This window comes from Macaca mulatta, chromosome 7, assembly GCF_049350105.2.
Source record: "Macaca mulatta isolate MMU2019108-1 chromosome 7, T2T-MMU8v2.0, whole genome shotgun sequence".
NCBI classification, from domain to species: Eukaryota; Metazoa; Chordata; class Mammalia; order Primates; family Cercopithecidae; genus Macaca; species Macaca mulatta.
This window is the reverse complement of record NC_133412.1, coordinates 134,813,483-134,833,649: the sequence shown is the minus strand read 5'-3', so window position 1 is coordinate 134,833,649 and position 20,167 is coordinate 134,813,483. Positions and strand designations below refer to the sequence as shown.

Sequence of the window (20,167 nt, the reverse complement as noted above, 5' to 3'; positions counted from 1 at the left end):
CCATCCATTTATAGTCTAGCCCCAGGGAAGCACTGAGCAGTCAATATAAACCTCAACTCTGCACATTAGAACTCATATATTAAACTCACTGACAGCCCACTTAGGTCCTTGCTCATCGCATATTTACTCCTCCTTTATACAGAATTCTAAAAAGTACGCATTTGTTTTCCAAATTAACAGTAAAAACACAATATGAAATTTAAAAACAGGAGTCAGGTCCCGCTGACAGCGTGAAAAAAGACAGAATGTGAGAATTCAAGAATATGAAAAGCGCTCCAAAGGACTAACGAGCGTGGACTCTGAAGCCAGTCTACTGAAGTTCAGCCCAAGCTCTGCCATTTACTAACCAAATAATGTTGGGAAAGTTACTTAGTAACTCTGTGCCTCAGTTTCCTGGTAAAACAGAAATTGTCTAACAGTTAACTTCACAGGGTTGTTGTGAGGAATAAAGGAGTTAAAAGCATATAAAATAGGAAGAACAGCGTCTTGGCACAGAGCATTCTCTCAATGGAGGTTAGCTATTATTATAATAAATGATATGAAAAAGAAAACCTCAAATATTATACAAAAAATAAATTTGAGGTTGTATAATATAGAAGCAAACAAACGTATGCACTTAAATTGGAGAGCAACAAAGGACAGCAGAACATAAGAAATTTTCCTTGTGGTATCTTTCCATCATGAAGAAAAGTTCAATTATGATCAGTATACACTGCTTAAGGAGGCACAAATGTGGAATGACTTGCTTGAATTGTTTTTGTAATTCAAGAGGTACTTTCCAAAAATCTTAGAACACATGATTTTTTAAATAATTACGATCAGTATACACTGTTTAAGAACACACAAATGTAGAAAGACTTTAATTTTTTAATTCACGAGGTACTTTCCAAAAATCTCGGAACACTTGATTATTTTTAACAATTCATTCGTAAGAATTAGCGGTCTTACTGTCTATTTTTGTTAATATGTGGGCCTCCACAATGTAATACTTATAATCTAACTACACGGTCTTGAATTATTGAGAACATCCAAAGAAGTCAGATAAGCAGTTGTTTGTCTTAAAATTCTGGTGAACTTTTTTTTATTGGGCCTTAGACTCAGACTGGCACCTCAACTTTAATGATTCTCTAAAGTCCTATTATCTGCCATTTGTATTATAATTTCTCCATGCCTTAATGGTGTATTTTAATTTTTAACTCCACCAGGTGTGGTGGCTCATGCCTATAATCCTAGCACTTTGGGAGGCTGAGCCGGGAGGATCACTTGAGTCCAGGAGTTCAAGACCAGCCTGGGCAATACAGCGAGAACCCCCATCTCAATTTTTAAAAAAATGGTAGCCTGGGTGATGGCTCATGCCTGTAATCCCAACACTTTGGGAGACTGAGATGAGAGGATGGTTGAAGCTCAGTAGTTCAAGACCAGCCTGAGCACCACAGTAAGACTTCGTCTCTACAAATGATTTTTAAAAAATTAGCTGGGCATGGTAGCACGCGTCTGTGGTCCCAGCTAACTTGGGAGACTGAGGTGGGAGGATCGCTTGAGTCCCAGCAGTAAAGGCTGCAGTGAGCTGATTGTGCCACTGCACTCCAGCACGGGCAACAGAGTGAGACCCCATCTTAAAAAAAAAAAAAAAAAGGTTATTTATAACTCTCTTGGTCATGATTTTAATTTATTTTTCCATTTTATTTCTCACACATGCACAATTATTTATGCAATTAGGTGGGCTTTCAAAATGAAATTCCTAAAAACTAGAATAATAGTTTTAATGAAGAATAGACTTAACGTTTTATTAAACATGAAATAACATTCTGCCTTAGGTAAGTTACAATAGCAAAGTTTAATAATTAGCAATAGTATCTGATTATGTAAAACCACCTGTCACATTAAATCAAACAGCAGACTTTTCTTACCATTTCTGTGTGTAAGCATTTCTCTCATTTCCTCATGGTCACATGGATGAGTAAAATCAAACACACTGTGTCCAGTTAGTTCAAACTGTAAACACATTTTTAAAAATTAGGGCTATATCATAAAATCATAAAAACATATAGGAGGGCTCTTAATATGTGTGCATTTTACCTGAGTTAATCCCATGTATTTGTTCACATTATCAGAAATGTAAATCATGTCACCATCATCTGTGAGAACCATAACAAAACCATCCAAGGCTTTCAAATAAAAGCAATTCATTTGTGCTTTCATTTCATCTTCAATATCCAAATCACCTAAAAAGGGCACAAGAAGAGGAAAATAATTAGTTAAAAAGTTGTACTTAAATGATATAATATTTAGATGTTTTTATAAAGTTTTCTTGCAGATACTTTAATATATATAGCCATTTTAACACAGAACAGTGAAGGCCAGAAGCTAGAAAGACTATAATTAGATGTGCCAGCTGCTTTTCATGATTATTTAAAGTAATGCAGCAAGGCAAACCATAGAAGAAAGAAGAGTCATGTTTTTTATTTACTTATTATTATTATTATTATTGAGATGGAGTCTCACTCTGTCGCCCAGGCTGGAGTGCAGTGGCGCGATCTCGGCTCACTGCAAGCTCCGCCCTCTGAGTTCAAGTGATTCTCCTGCCTCAGCCTCCTGAGTAGCTGGGATTACAGGCACCTGCCAGTGCGCCCATCTAATTTTTTGTATTTTTGGTAGAGACAGGGTTTCACCATTTTGGCCAGGCTGGTCTTGAACTCCTGATCTCATGATCCACCCACCCCGGTCCTCCCAAAGTGCTGGGATTACAGGCGTGAGCCACCGTGCCCAGCCTGAGTCATGTTTTTCAAAGAAAGAAAGGTAGATGGAACAGGAGAAAAAGGGAAAAAACAAAAAGCCAGTATCTTATTGCTGACTAAAGCTTTAAAAGCAGGTAATAAAAAGGATGTTATATTAGAAAAGAATTGGGAGTATGTTTAAGAGAATAAAGCAAAACAAATTACAATGCAAAAAAAAAGATTATTTCAAAGAATAACTGATAAGAAAAATATGAAGCTTGATAAAAATAGTAAGAATTACAGAAAAAATTTTAAACATGTACATATCACAATATAAGGAGATATGCAAAATCAAAACATTGCGACCACCTTCTAAAAATAATTTCTATTTACTTCTAACTTCTAATTTTCAGGCCTATTTCTACCCTTGTAAAATAACTCACCAGCATCCAGAAGTTTCCTCACACGCAAATAGCTGATGGTAAGCCTCATAACAGAGGCCTTATCAAGATGCGAGCTCACATTATGTGGAAGTGGCAACTGATGAGCAAGCTCATAAAAAACTTCAGATTCTTTACTTCGCCGAGATCTGGCTGCATCTCGAGACTTTTCTTTTCGACGTTCAGAACTTATCCTACTTAACAACAACAACAAAAAAAATAAGAGATGGAAAGTGTATACAAGTTAGTTTGCCTTAACTTGAATAAAACTACATTTCTGCTTATCACAGAAGGATTAGAAGATGCCATGTAATTAAGTTACATGGAGATTTGTCTACGAGATTAATGTACTTTTATAAAGGACAACTATACAAATTTTGGATTACTGCACACATAAGGAACTCTCACAAAAAGTCCAAAACCAAGCGTTAAACCTGTCGGAAGCAGGCGTTTCCTCCCCAGCATGTGTAACTGGAGAGAATGTTTTTATTTTAGGCAAAAACTTAAAGTAGCCTGTACATCTAAGGCTGTAATTCATAGAATTCAAAAGTAGTCTCAACACAGAGAAACCACGACTAAGGCTAGAGAAACTGCCTAAAGTTGTACATAATAACTTGAAAACAGGAGTTGTTAGCAGGTAGAATGGTAATAGCTACAAACTGATTTCTACTCAAGTTTCTTTAGACTCCAGTACTTTCTCACCGTTTACCTTACCACATGAACAACACTAACAATAAGCTATAGGAACTGATATTAGCAGCTGTAAGCCAGTGCAGGTTGTCTCCTCCCTTAGCAGCCCCTTATCTATTACTGGCACAACAGGTGCCAAATAAATGCAGGAATATGGAAGAAAAAAAGCTGTGGCACACACAATACCCAGAATTTAAAGGGATAGGTTAGCAAAGATAAAGGTGTCAATACAATGACATATCTTCAGGGAACTCTTTCAAGAAGGATGTCAGAGTCAAAGATTTTCATTGTCACACCAAGCAAATCTGTCATCCTTTGCTTAACTGCCTAGTGACATCTAATAGCTTCTTGAATAGCGACAGTTTATGTATGAAAGGTTACCATGTGCCAACATTACCCTGTACTAGGTGCCTAGTTCTCTCACAACAACCTGTAAATAGGTTAAATATTGTCCCTATTTTACAAATGAAGAAACTGGTGTTCAATAGGTTAAAAGTAGCCATTATGTAGCAAATAGGATTTGAATCCAGGTGTTTTTTCACTCTAAAGTCTTTGCTCTTCCACTGTATTTCTCTTCTTAATGGGGAATGCTGCTTCTACTTTAAACATACACATGATCTCCTATGCCCCTGAACTCACTCCTGTTAAATAGGTTCTTCACCAAAAGTTAAAAACCGCTATTATGATTTTGTGAGCATTGGGCAGTATGCTAAGTAAGGACTTTTAGCCAGCATTATTTTACTTAATCCTCCTTACATCCTGTGAATGAAGTACCTAATTGTATCCACCTCAGATCTCTCCTCCTTCCAAATGATCTGCAAAGCTGAAAGGTACAACCATAGAAGCAACATTCTGGACTAACAGGCACAGTTCTCAGCATATGCTCTTGTTACAATATAACATGTTGTATTGTGACAATAGCAATACTAATTTTAGCACTCAAGTTTATGTGCTTACAGGACTTTTATACTTTAATGAGGAATGTAAGCATGTTATTGAACTTTGATACAAAAAACTTCAACTCAAGCATGTAGATCAATTTAACTTGAGTACCTTGAAATTTAAGGTGAGCTATTAAAAACTATTATCTTCATCTGGTTAGATAGATGGTGGAGTAAAAAAAGGAAGAAACTATTATTACTTAAAACTGGTTATATGAATCTATATGAACTATAACTAGTTATATGAACTAGGATTTTCTCAATGCTGTACAATAAAAAAAATTAGTCACTGAGGCTACATGAAAATGCAAATGCCAGCAGTCTATTTTATTTTTCATTTCGCTGCATTGTTCTCTGTAAATGTGTTCAATTTGAACTTAAAAATAAAATGTTATGACTTGATCTGTATAAGCAGAAGAGTAAAATTAAAAAAAAGTATGACAATAATAATTCCAGCATACACTGGAGTTCCATACACCATTCCCAGGATGGGGGGTATCTAGCAGGTCCCTATTGGCCCTAACAGAAACTCCCTCACTTCCTCCCCGACCCCCTTAAGTTGTAGGTGAGAGGCAGTGATAGCTGTGGGAAATAGCTTTCTCTTTGGTTCAAATAAAGCCTCCAAAATAGAGTGATGATCAATTATCTCATGTTAAACCTGAATATTAGTTCAAATGCCAAAATCAGTCCAGGTGTTCTTTATTACCTAGGCTGGTCTTGAACTCCTAAGCTCAAGCAATTCTCCTGCCTCAGCCTCACAAAAGGCTCAAATTACAGGCTTGCGCCATTGTGCCTAGCCAAAGTATTCAGAATTTTATAAGCAACTTACCATATTTTTTCTGAACCACTCAACTGATGTAAACTACCAATATATTAATGACTACCCAAATGAAACACTTGGTGAAAAATTGAAAACCTTATAATACATGCTATATATGCCTTTTTTTTTTTTTTTTTTTTTTTTTAATGGAGTTCTGATCTTGTCACCCAGGCTGGAGTGCAATGGCAAGATCTCGGTTCACTGCACCACTTCCCAGGTTCAAGCAATTCTCCTGCCTCAGCCTCCCGGGTAGCTGGGATAGCTGGGATTATAGGCATGCAGCACCAAGCCAGGTTAATTTTTGTATTTTTAGTACAGACAGGGTTTCACCATGTTGGCCAGGCTTGTCTCGAACTCCAGACCTCAAGTAATCCACCCGCCTCGGCCTCCCAAAGTGCTGGGATTACAGGCGCGAGTATATGCTTTTAAAGGGTATCCAAGCAAGCTAACTATGGTGATGGAATGTCTCCAGTTCCTCTGAAATACATGTGTTGTCCAGAACTTTGAAGATAGCAATGACTATCCAAGGAGTGGCAATAAGCGTCTAAGACAAATCCATTAGAAATGTGAGGTTAGATAAAGCATCTAAAGGACAGTATATTTAAAAGCTAGTGTAGACTGAAAATAAGAATTTGAGCATGAGCCTGAATTTTGGAAGAAAACCAGCCTTCAAGAAAACAACTAATATAGAGTTGACAAACCTATATTAGATGAAGAAGGTGATAAAAATCATTAGGTCCTTTATCACACAATGAGTCTAGACATAAACCAATCAGGGATCTATAATAAAGATTTAATGGAGAAATTTTTATGATAGTCTTCATATGTGACTACTAGAGGTCTTGTAACATTTCTAAGTAAGCTTAAAGCTAAAGCTTCCGAAGTTCTTATGAGTTTCAGCATCTAAACTGCCCAGCTTCTTGTCTAGTCACAGGAAGGCTAATTTTATCAGTTTTATACCACAGAATTACAGTACTGACCAATAATTATTCTGTTAGACCAGGGGGGTCTAGGTCCCACAGAGATGAATCCTGTACCATCTGTTTTATTGCTTACATTGCACAACACAAGATGTATAGATCAGAAAGAAGTACATCTTCTGCATGCAAATAAGGTCACTATATTTCTCTAAATTTTATAAATTGCATCTATTTTGTTTTTAAGTATAGGTCAAATGAAGTTCTGCTGCTGCTACGTTCTGCTACTGCATAAGGTACTGTTTCTGTTAAGAGTACAGTCAAAATAGTTTGTTTCCCCATTTCTATGACTGTTCTAGATCTAAAGCTGGGAGTATACTACTGGCAAAATAGCTCAATCTTTATGGTACTGTAGTTTTTACATGTTTACTATTTTATTATTTAATATACAGTATTAGACACAAAAGTAACAATTATATCTTGAAATTATTTTGTATAGGAAATATATTTAGAAAAATAATTGAGCCCCTGTCTTATGAAGATTCTTGTGTACAAAGTTCATGAATAAGCAATAGCTGTTTATAGAGAATGTCTATTATTCTTCAGATTAAGAACACAAAACATTTGGTGCTTTGTAGTAGGTCAGTAAAAATTAAAAAAAATAAAAGGACACAAAATAATAGTAGGCATTTAAAGTCATCTTTCCGTATTGCACAAAAAGCCTGTTAGCATTCCTAATTGTAAATATATGTGACTTCGAGAACTGAAGTTAAACCATAACTATTTAAAATGTTAGCAGATTATCAGATTTATTTCTAATAAAGTTAATGTACCTCAATTCTATTATCTGGTGAAATAACTCTTTCTGGCCTTGAACGTACAAGTTGGTTTTTGCTGTTTTTGCACTTGTGTCAGTATTTCTACAGGACTGACATTCTGAAGTGAAATTTCATGATATAAAAATTGTGCTACTGAAATTTTTAAAAGTACATAATAGCTTTCCAAATGGTTCCGTGCCCATTTTTGTCTCTGCCAGTTCATGAATATGTATATCAATTCCCCCATGGACTCTGCAATATAATATATTATGCATCTTTTTAATCTTATTAATTTCTGCTGAGTTGATAGGTGAGAATTACATCTCATCGTTTTAACTGCCCTGCACTTTTTAAAGTCTCAGGCCCAAGAAAAATACAAAGAAAAGTTCATGTTCACTTTCAGTTGGCATTTTTGCCTGCAGTTTTATTTTCATTTTATTTTAGAGACAGAGTCTTGCTCTGTCACCCAGGCTGGAGTACAGTGGCATGATCATAAGCTCACTGCAGCCTCGAAATTGTGGGCTCAAGTGATCCTCCCTCTCTCCACCTCAGCCTCTCAAATACCTACAGGCACACACTACCATGCCCAACTAATTCTGTTAAATTTTTTGCAGAGACGGAATCTATGTTGCCTAGATTGGTCCTGAACTCTTGGGCTAAAGTGATCCTCCTGCCTTGGGCTCCCAAAGTGCTAGGATTATAGGTGTGAGCCATCCAACCTTGCCTTTGCCAGTATTTTTAAATCTAAACACCTATGCATGGTGCTTACTATGTACACAGTGGTATTCTAAACATTTCTCACCTATTATTTAACATTTATTATTATCACCATGTTACAGATAAGGACCCTGGCTAAATAGCTTACCCAACGTTACTCCGTTAATAAATGGCAGAACCTATATTCCACTCAAGCAGTCTGGTGTCCATGCGATTAAGACTATGCTGTCTCTCAAAAACTCATCCTAATTACCAAGGCAAGTATTTGTAAGTCTAGGCTATTATTATAAAGTTCGAAATTTGCCTACTTCACATACCAAAGACATAAAGGAGGAATTATAGAGGTTGGCTTCAGAATTTAGGACTTGACTGAAGCTATTCAGAGGGATTCAGAACCAGGCTCTTTCTTGGAGTTTGCTTATAAATCCAGAATCCTAACTGAAAAGCACCCACAATGGTGATAGATACTCTCTGCTCTACTGTCCATCAGCTCTTCAAAGCAAGGCAATCCCTTCCGGTAACGCCAATCATTACGGGGAAAGAATCAAAAGATGGTAATTCAGTCTACCCTATATACTCCCAGTAGACTTTATTTGTACAGAGCAGCTATTACAATATCTAAGTTCAACATTGTTGGTGTTTTACTTGCTCAACATTTGTCTGGCAGTCACAGAAACTTTCTTTTTTGTTTGTTTGTTGTTTTTTTTTTTTCCCCTGAGATGGCATTTCACCCTTGTTGCCCAGACTGGAGTGCAATGGTATGATCTCAGCTCACTGCAACCTCTGCCTCCTGGGTTCAAGCAATTCTCCTGCCTCAGCCTCCCGAGTAGCTGGGATTACAGGCACGTGCCACCACGCCCAGCTAATTTTTGTATTTTTAGTAGAGATGTAGTTTCTCTGTATTGGCCAGGCTGGTCTGGAACTCCTGACCTCAGGTGATCTGCCCGCCTCGGCCTCCCAAAGTGTTTGGATTACAGGCGTGAGCCACTGTGCCCGGCCCTTCCTTGTTGTTTGTACTCATTTTTAAAGTTCTTCTAACTTGTATTAGGCCAAATTAATGAAGAAAGGCTGAAGTTTTTTAAATATTAAAAACATTTTAGATCTCTACCTAAAGCTAATACACATACTATAATGATGCAGTCTCCTCACATGAGGTGATTTTCTGAGACTAACTGGTTTTTAAGTGGGAAGGGTTTTGTCCTCCAGAATTTTGTATAATGGTGGCATAATCACTGGAAGGTTAACTCTCAAGGTCTAATCCTCAAGGTTTTGAATTCCATCATTTTCCACAGGAAAACAAAAAGAAAATCGACCAAGTTCTTGGTTTGTATTTTGCAGCACATTTGAAGGAATTTTAAGAACTGAAATACCACCAAACAAATAAACAAAAAGTATAACACAATCAGTACTTAGTAAAACAACATCTCACATTTCCATAAGAGAATTCAGTTACTGTTCTTTTTCCTTAAATGGCTTTGAGCATTGTGTTGCTGTTTGCATAAGACTGTTTACTAACCTGATTGTTTTCACAGACTTGGGACACTTAGATCTTTGAATGTTCCAGCAAACATTCAATTTGGTGTCAGTGTGACATTAAGATATACTCCTTACACAGCTCTACTCTATATTTCACAGTGTGCTCAGTTAATCTACTTTGATTCTATTTTTATAAATCTAAATATCTCCCTACTGTTTTAGAAAAAACTCTCCAACAGCTTTTTCCCCCGTCTGCTCCCACACCACAGCAATCAACAAAACAGAAGACAACTTCTGTAACCAAATCGGGAGGGGAGGGGTTCTCTCCACCACCAGGTGAGCAATCAGTTCTGCTACCTGGAGATAGTGTCAGGTTGAGGGCTCAGGCCTCAAGACTGCCCCCTCAACACCAGTTGCAAGTCTGGGCCTCAGGAACTTCTGACCAACAGACTTGAAAAGTTGGGATTCTCACAAACCCGTCTTTGCTGGAGCAGCTCACAGAACTCAGGGAAAACATGTTCACCAGTTTATTATAGAGGATATTACTAAGGATACAGATGAAGAGATGTGTGGGGCGAGGTATGGGAGAAAGGATGCATCTATCAAGTACCATGCACTATGCTAGGTACTAGAAATATAGTGAGAAGTAGAACAGTCTTTGAGCTTAAATGGCCTCCCACTCCTTAGTCTACTGAAATAGTCACCTAATGCTTTATTCCCAAATGCTTGTCTAGCTGCATCATGAAGGGCATTCAACATTTCAAATTCCTAGGCCTCACTAGGAATTTGAATCTGTAAATTCTGATTCAGTAGATCTAAGTCAGGATCCCAAAATCTGAGTTTTGTTTTTTTTTTTTTTTTGAGACGGAGTCTAGGTCTGTCGCCCAGGCTGGAGTGCAGTGGCCGGATCTCAGCTCACTGCAAGCTCCGCCTCCCAGGTTTACGCCATTCTCCTGCCTCAGCCTCCCGAGTAGCTGGGACTACGGGCGCCCGCTACCTTGTCCAGCTAGTTTTTTGTATTTTTAGTAGAGACGGGGGTTTCACCGGGTTAGCCAGGATGGTCTCGATCTCCTGACCTCGTGATCCGCCCGTCTCGGCCTCCCAAAGTGCTGGGATTACAGGCTTGAGCCACCGCGCCCGGCCCCAAAATCTGAGTTTTTAAAAACTCCCAAGATGCATATGATACGTAAGTTTGGGAACCACTAGCTGATCATTATTGCCAACCACTATTACTCTGCTTTAATTTCTTTCTGAAACCATCACCATAAAGATCCTTCTAAAGTAAAGAAATTTGGTATTATGGCCTGATTAAAATCCCATTAAATGTACACAGGACAACGTTTAATTATTTTAAAAGAAAGCCCTCCCTTACCTAGTTCCCTGTCCACCTCTTTATCCTCATCATTTTCCACATTCTTCAGTCACACTGCAGTTACTTAAAAGCACCAGTATTTCCTTTCTGGCTTGCTTACTCTACTCCTTCTGCTCGGGGTACCCTTCCCAATATCTGGCTTGGTAAATTTATGAGAGAAACTTTTAAAGATTTAATGCAAACATCATTTTGTTTCTGGTTTTTTTCCCCTGTCTTCCAGAACTGGTCCTCTCTGGTAGAACTGATCACTAGTTATTTGGCTATATTAATCTTCCTTTACAACCCTTAAAGGTTCTTGGGGGCAGGACACTGTCACACATTCATCTTTGTCTTCTCAGTAGTGATGTGCGTAAGTTTGACTTTGACATATTTGGCCCAAATCTGCTATGACTTTGATTTCTGGCACAGGACAAGGTGACTGCCCTTTCAACATTTTTTTTGGAGAATCTCTGATTTGTGCTTTATTAGTGCTCCTAATCATAATTAACCAGCATATCAATGTTAGTACTATTAAATAAACATACTATTTGAATTTACTACAATTATCTGGATATGCATTTTCAAGTATAAGCAAGCATACTAGATATAAGTTACAGTGAAAATCTTACATTCTTTTGTCTCCCTGTTTCTTTGCACCGCTGTAGTCTTTTCCTGTAACAGCAACTAGAATAATCCTTTTAACAAGAAATCAAGTCATATCACTCCTCTCTGCTTAAAATGGTTTTTGCCTCTTTTAGAGTAAAAGCCAAAGCCCTTCCAGTAGTCCATACGGGCCTCCACAATGGCGTCATTACCTCTTTGATCTCATCTTCTACCACTTTGCCCCCTTTGCTCATTCTATTCTAACCAAACTAGCCTCCTTACTGTTCCTTACAACACTTCAAACACACTGTCTCCTAGGGCCTTTGCACTAGTTGTTCCCCTTGCTACCCTAAATACCTAAGAGGCTTGCTTTTCCACCTTTTTCAAGTCTTTGTCCCAGTCTCACCATTATTGAGATTCCCTGATCACTGCCTCCATCTTGGTCCTCTTGCCCTGCTCTATTTTTATGAAAGCCTAAGTACGTATCTTACTTTGTTTACTTATTTTCTACCCCACCAATCCACACCTACACTGGAAAGTAAGTTCCACAAAGGCAGAAACTTTTGTCTATTTTGTTCAATGAACATCCCAAGCACCTAGAACAGTTTCTGACACATAAGAAGTATTCAATTATGTGCTGGCTGAATGTATGAATTAATAAGTTGAGATTCGATCACTAGTTGAAATACAAATATATATTTTTGCAAGAATAAATGCTACAATAACTGATTATGACAGCTAATTTTGTGTACAAAAACAACCATTTATTCATCTAGCCAAGTTCCTGGCACAGAAAAGCAGCTTAGTAAATGTTAACAAATGAATCGTGGAATAAATGTGAACATAGGGAAACACAGGCATTAGCCACAAGGTAAACATCACAGCCAGCAGTGCCATCTTCCTGAAGTAGAAAAAAACAGCTACTAATTAAAACAATCACCCAGCAGTATAACAATGAAAAGTATCACCATAAACCAAGGCAAGTAAGTGATCTTGCTAGGAAACAGATTTAGAGGTGTAAAGAGAGAGCTGAGAAACTAGAATGCCAATTTGCTGAAAAGAGGTTCAGTGTTTAAGATTAGTTCCCTTATCGCTTTCATCTACACTCATGTCTTTTACTGTTTTGTCCTAAGCTAATGTGGTCAGGAAAATGTATGAGTTATAATTAATGTTCTTAACCATTAAATTATTAGTCGGGTGTAAGGGTGCACTCCTGTAGTCCCAGCTACTCAGGAGGCTGAGGCAGGAGGATTATTTGTGCCCAGGAGTTCAACGCTGCAGTGAGCTGTGATTGTGCCACTGCACTCCAGACAGAGCAAGACACTGTCTCAAAAAAAAAGAAAGGAACACTTAAACATCTTTATCATCTTTACGTCTTCCAAACCCAGGCAGAAATAGGAGTTTACTAACTTTGGTTTCCACAGTCTTTTTCAAGAAAGTGCTGTCATGAAGTTTTCATTAAGTTGATACCTAATCCTATTGCCTTTTTTTTTGAGACAGAGTCTTGCACTGTCACCCAAAGCTGAAGTGCAGTGGAGTGATCCGTGATCTCCGCTCACTGCAACCTCCGCCTCCCGGGTTCAAGCGATTCTCCGGCCTCAGCCTCCTGAGTAGCTGGGATTACAGGTGCCTGCCACTACGCCCAGATAATTTTTTGTATTTTTAGTAGAGACGGGGTTTCACTATGTTGGCCAGGCTGGTCTCCAACTCCTGACTTCGTGATCCGCCTGCCTCGGCCTCCCAAAGTGCTGGGATTACAGGCGTGAGCCACCATGCCCGGCCAGCTTTGTTTTTTTAAGGAGGGTTACTTTTAGACAAGTATTTTATATGTATTATTGGAAGTAATATTAGTAGGATCTGTTGTTACATTTTCTACCTAGTAATTGTTGCAAAACCAGAATACTTAAAACATCACATGTAATTTTTTTAAAACCCTATCTCTACTTAATGGAAAAAATAGCAAAAACTTGACATTTCAAATTAAATACAAATTACATTTTCAAGACAGCTAGCAATCTATTATTATTTTGTCTGGGAAAATATCTTCTGAATTCTAATCAATAAACTTTAAAAATAAACCTTTAGGATACCCACATGTTAGAGAATGTTACTGATGTATTCAAGAAATATTTCTTGATCACCTTCTATGAGTCTAACACTGTTCCTAGAACAGGACATGGTGCAATAAACAAAAGAGACCAAGCCCCTACCTTCACGGAGGTTATCTTATGGAACAAATGTATTTTTACATTGCTTGTTGTTATCCAGCAATATTTTACCAGGGTCAATCCCTAACTGACAAAACACGTCACAGAAATTGTCTTTCCATTAAACCAGTTACCATAAAATTTCAGGATAAAAGCAAAGTCTATAAAAATTAATCTTTGCTTATACTAGATGCTACAATATAGTAGTATATGAAAAGAGCAGGCTATACAAAAAAAATTGAGTATGATTCCACTCCTATGTGTAAGGTATGTGTATAAATATAACCATATGTAGCTATACACACATATATTTAACTCATAGATGCACAGATAAAACCAGAATACAGTGATACACAATGTTAGTAAAGTTTACAAATATTAACAATACTAGTTTCAAGAAATCAGGATCACAAATTTTTTGTAATTTATTTTAACAAAAATTCACCATGAACTGACACTCTCACTGTACCTGTATTTGTCAAAAAACTCTGAAAGAAGTAGTAATCTAACTTGAACTATCATATATTCTTTCCTACTGTATATCCTAAAGAAAAGTATAGACTGAACAGATAATATAATTCAGTATCTTCAGCTTCTCATGTTAACCTAATTTTCAAATTTTGAAAATTCTGTATAATTTGAAATTCAAAAAAACAGATGAAATGGTTTGTTTATAAAGAAAAATGTTCAGAATGTATATACTTATTTTTGAAAGCAACTAAATTTCTTGCCTTAGATCATCATTATCTGAATGGCACGGCAACATCTCTCTTAAATATCTATAATTAAAGAAAAGATGGATTTATTCACCTTCCAATAACCTCACCAAAATGCTTATTTTAAATGTGATTTTCTAATGCAGTAAAATAAACAGGGGGAAAAGAATCACTGTTTTAAATTGGAAGGCTCATTCTGAAAATGAAAACTATATCACATCTGAAATAGCCATAATGTGTAAATTTTTCATTTACATGTTAATTACATTTATTAAGTAGCTAATACTTTTCCATGTGTTTACATTAACGTGTATTGAAATGTTATTTGTAAGAAGAATGTGCTTTTTGTTTTTGGATTATTCCTGACTGGTGATATAAATAAAATCTTTCCTGGTCCAGAATTGGTGTTGAGCCTCTCAACAAATCTTTGAGCCCTGATTATATATATTATATTGTGCCGGGTGCAGTGGCTCATGCCTGTAATCCCAGCACTTTGGGAGGCTGAAGCGGCCAGATCACCTGAGGTCAGGAGTTCGAGACCAGCCTGACCAACATGGAGAAACCCCATCTCTTCTAAAAATACAAAATTAGCCTTGCATGGTGCCACATGCCTGTAACCCCAGCTACTCGGGAGACTGAGGCAGGAGAATCAATTGAACCCAGGAGATGAAGGTTGTGGTGAGCTGAGATTGCACCATTGCACACCAGTCTGGGCAATAAGAGTGAAACTCCGTCTCAAAAAAAAAAAAAAAAAAAAAAAGTATTGTGCTAGATAAATAAAACAACGAAAATGTGTATGTAAAGCTTTTACTCTAAGATGAAGGTTCTCAAACGTCAGTTTGCATCACAGTTCCCTAGAGGAATTCTCAAAACACAGAATGCTAAGCCTTACTTCCAGAGTTTCTGATTTACAAAGTCTGAATGGAGCCTGAGAATGTGCATTTCTAACGAGTTAGTAGGTGTTACCAATGATGATGATCTGGGGGCCACTCTGAGCCTTCTGCTCTAATAAAATACGTACGTGTTCTTCAAAAATGCCCGAAGAAGTAAAAGAGCAACACTCAAAACTAGTTTGTTATATACTTTCCTCTTTAAAAAACCTACCCAAATGCTTTACAAATACAGGAAATATATCCTCCTCCTAAAACATTAATACTACCACATACTTAGAACTTAGTAATTATAAAATACATTAACTACACTGACTAGACTATTGAATGGTTGACCTGTGGCATATATCCATAATCATCAATAGAACTTCTTCCCCCAAATATAGAAGGCCAAATCCCAACCCTGGAAATTCAAATTATAGGCTTGGCACATCTGTTTAAAAAATAATATCAACATAATCCTGATGAGCACTCTTAGCTGTTTAAAGTCTATGTTTCATCTGTGAGTGCTTGTGAAATTTACAGATCCCTGAGTTCCACCCCAAAATTACCAAATCAGAATCTCTGAGGAATGGGTCCCTGGGAATCCATAGAGCAACTAAACACTCAGGTGATTAAACCACAGAAGTTTGAGAAACATTAGCAGGTCTTAAAGCAAAAGCTTAACAGGTAGGCCAGCAAATTTTGAAAAACGAGAATAATTTATTTTTATCTATAACTGAATACACATCCTATAATACACCATGTTTGTCAGGCGAAACACTGAATATAGTGGGTTTGACAATACTATGTAATGTGAGGTACAATTGCTAAGAGTAAGAAGCTAGCAGTAAAACTCGATAAGCTAGCAAGAACAAGTGTGTGTTTAGTAAAACTTTGCCTTAAACATGTAAGTGCATGAGTAGAGTTCAAAGATGACCTAATGAAGAATGTGGCAACTCAATTTTTTTCAGTTATCTGAAACAATTTTTTAAAAGTCACCTTTTAATACCTTCATGAATGCCACAAACATTCAAGAGTTAAGAATCACTGTTCATGGTTAAGAGCTGTGTATCACTGACTTTTCCCAAATTACCTACTCTATCACTCTTCTATCTTTGCATTGCTTCCTTCTCAGCTTGTAAATCCTTTTCTTTCTGTTTCCCTTATTTATATGCTCTTAGATGGTAACAGATCTAAGACTAGAACCTAAGAAGGTCGGTGACCCTAAACTTTGTGTGTATGTAGAAGAATGTGTCCTTGAAATAATTATTTGCTTAAATATAATAGAAGATGCATAAGTAATAAAAAAGCATTTACATAACAGGAAAAAACACACATGTCGAAATAAGGGTATGTAATAGAAAGCATACCCTAAAGACTTCTTCTATTAAATATTCAGCTCTAAACCTTGACCATGATGAAGATTCTGGAAATAACAAAAGAGCAGCTCTCCTAAAGCAAGAGTCTCTGTTTTCCAACTATACTAATCCAGCTACCCAATATTACCAAATAAATTTTCCCAAGTGACCTTCTGATCCTGTTTCTTTGTCTTTAAAAAGGGTTAGATTCCACCTGAGAATCTCCACCCTTTCCCCATTTTAATATGAAGCCCCATTTTTAATATGGCCCATCCCTTTCCACAAATCAGATGTTCAATATATAATTTTTGAATTAAAAGATTCAAGAAATTTGGGACTTTTTAAGAATAGAAGGAGAAACATGATATCTACCCTCATATATTTGAAAAGGATATCACACAAAAGGCAGATCTGGTAACTTATGCAACTCCAGAGAGTAATAAATAGGAATTACAACATGGCAGTGCTTTGTTTAATAGAGTTAAAGCAGTGTCAAAGTTACATTCTATGAGAATTTTTAAAACTGTTTTCATTTTGATGGCATCGTAAAAAAAGGCATATTCTAGATCATCTAAATGATCTCTCCATAGTTCTGTATACTTGCTTCAAGCCTTCTGTGTTTGAGGCTGCATTTGTTTATGATCAAACTGTTACCAAATGACCACTAAAAGGAACAAGGTTACATTTTTTAATGCAGTATATATACTGAGACTGAGGTCACTGGGTACATCTCAAAAATTCAGAGGATTATTTTGCTCCAAAAGAGATCTGAACATTAACCCTGTGTTAAAAAACACAGGAATAAAAAAGAAAATGAGTAGACTGTCTTGTGAGAATGTCGTGTGTGTGTATGTCTACGAAAATTCTAAAAACAGACTGGCCAATGCTCCTGTGGTGGTTGACATTAAATAACAAAACTCAAACCCAAAAGTCTGTACTTCGCAAGAACCTCAAACTTTAAAGTGCAGTGAACTAAAAATTTAAAAATGGAACATGCTATGAATGAATGAATTAACATCAAAAATGGAATGTTCAACTGTGGCCTAAGCCATCAATGATTCAATGCCATATCAATAAACTGGCTGCACAAATACCTGTTGAATAAATGAATGCACAATAATCTGTTATAGGACATAGTATAATAGTTACGTGCCTGAGTCGTGGTTAAGGGTTGAAGAAATTTTTTGAACCACTGAAATAAGTCAACTTAAATTATTCAAGAAAATATCCCTTCCTCCATTCACAGCTTTGGGGCTTTGACTACTCGTTTGACACTATAACCATTTACATATTTTAACTATGTTAGCTACAAAGGCAGGCAATATCCAACTTTCCTCTGCTAACAAGTTAAAAGACATTTAATGAGATTCTGGACACAAAGAACATGGAAATGTAAGCTTTCTTAATTTCCCCTCCTTTAACATCCCAAATAAATAGCTTTGAGAACATGTTTCTTCCTTTAGTATTACCACTATGGAAAATTATTTTAGAATAACATGTCTATACATAAACCAGTATTTAGTCTGCAAAGGCCAGATTTTCATGGAAAAAAAAAACAAAGGAAAAGCATCAGTAACTATTTTGCCACTATTATTTACTCACTGGTGGTGAATAGCCTTCATCAGATTATCCCAAAGAAGGCCTGAGCGATTCTAAACCATGCTGAAAACAACAAATATTATAATATTATGAATATAGGGTTAGTTTCTACCTAATTAAGCCCTTACTTTGTGCCAAGAGCTGTTCTGAGTGTTTCATATGAGTTGATATATCATTTCATTCTCTTAACAATCCTATAAGGCAATCATTCTTATCATCCCAATAAAGCAACTTGTGTAAGATCACACGGTAGAGCTAAAAGTTCTAGAAAAATGTGCGATCTTAACACTTACTTAGTAAAGGATCATCTTTTTCTTGAGATGAAAACCCTAACCCATAGAAGAAATACTCAACTTCCCAAAAGTCATGACAAGAATAGTTGCAGAATGACTACACTTGGTAGAAAACTATAGAATATGAATTCAAATGACTTGCAACAAAAACTCATTCCCCATTAATTACAATGGTAGCACTGATCAAGAGTTCTGTGTATAATAAGATAATATTCTACAAGACAATCAAATATGCTACAATAAGACATATTTGACTCATGTAATCAGGGAACTCCTTTCACATGGCCAAGTAGGGCAAACAGGTATTCTTCCAGGAAACTTGATACACAGACACTAGAAGAGAGAAGGGTTTTTTTACATTGTTTTTTTTTTTTTCCATTACAAACTGTAAGGCTGCAGGTATGGGGATGCTAGCCGTCCTCTTCCACACCATACAGACAGCCTGTCAGTGGCAGAATAAGGCCAGCATGCAAATACAGCAAAGGTATACAAGCCAAGTAATATCAAGACAAAAGTCAAGGATTATTACACTCTGAGATCATTTAAGACTCTAGATTTGTCTCTTAAACCAAAACTAGATTGTGTTAGCCAATGACTACATTTTCCCCTCTTAAACTAGATTGAGTTGTATTTTGTTACTTGCAATAAAAAGAATCCTAATATACTTATCAAACTGCCAGTGTTTCAAATTTAAAACTTTAATGATGATAAAGTTCAAGAAAATGACACTCTAAAATACAACTAGTCAAACTTTCTAGAAGATAAACAGGCAATTATATTGAAAGCTTTAAAATGGATACTTTCTGACCCTGCAATTCTACCTCTTCGAATTTATTATTAAGAAAGAACCATGGGGCCAGGCATGGTGGCTCACGCCTGTATTATCCCAGCACTTTTCTCACTTTTTTGAGAATAGGTTTGATAAAAAGGCAATAATGGTAAAATATACTATATCCGAAATCTAGAGAGTATTAACAGCCATATACTATGTTAAGTACCCAACATTAATATTCTCTAATTTAACCATCACCACAATCCTACAAAATTCTGAGACCCTCACTATTTAGACAGAAAAAAATGTAGATGTAAATGTTTAAAAAGCAGGTTAAAAACAGTACTCATTCCCTAATCCTACAGTTATTAACATACATATGTAACACAGAATTGAGAAACAGTAGACAATGGTCTCTACACAGTGAAATAGCAGGTGATTTTTATTTCTTTGTGCACCTGTGTAGTTTTTAAGTTTCTTCCTCCAAAATTTTTAAATTTTTAAATTTCATTAAACATTAAAATAGTTTAGCCAAATCAAATGATTGTAAACACACTCAAGGAACTCCTATTTAAATGGTATTCTATTATAAAGCAAAGAGAATAATCAATGCTCTTCTATTATAAAGCAAAGAAAATAATCAAGCCCCAACCTTGCTATAAAGTAATAGAATTTAAATATCTATATCAAGAAAAGTCAAAGGAGATTCTATAACTTTCTTCTTACCAATCAATGAATCTCAGAGAGACAAGGAACTAAAGAATTAAAACATTCTTTTTAATTTTTTTTTTTTTGAGACAGCATCTCACTGTCGTCAGGCTGGAGTGCAGTGGCATGATCTTGGCTCACTGCAACCTCTG

At 36.5% G+C, this 20,167-nt stretch overlaps 1 protein-coding gene across 4 annotated transcripts in view; it reads right to left on the bottom strand.

Annotated features, from left to right (window-relative positions):
* The window catches only part of HIF1A (hypoxia inducible factor 1 subunit alpha), a 53,435-nt gene that overhangs the window by 25,843 nt on the left and 7,425 nt on the right, over positions 1–20,167 (bottom strand). For 2 of the 4 annotated variants that reach the window (XM_015143834.3, XM_077941103.1), the window contains exons 2-4: positions 3,161–3,354; positions 2,080–2,225; positions 1,911–1,995 (exon numbers count right to left, since the gene is read on the bottom strand). In XM_015143834.3, the coding sequence (XP_014999320.1) occupies positions 1,911–1,995; positions 2,080–2,225; positions 3,161–3,354 (425 nt within the window). The remainder of the gene's footprint in view (positions 1–1,910; positions 1,996–2,079; positions 2,226–3,160; positions 3,355–20,167) is intronic. The other 2 variants (XM_001099149.5, XM_077941104.1) reach the window with 1 other exon arrangement.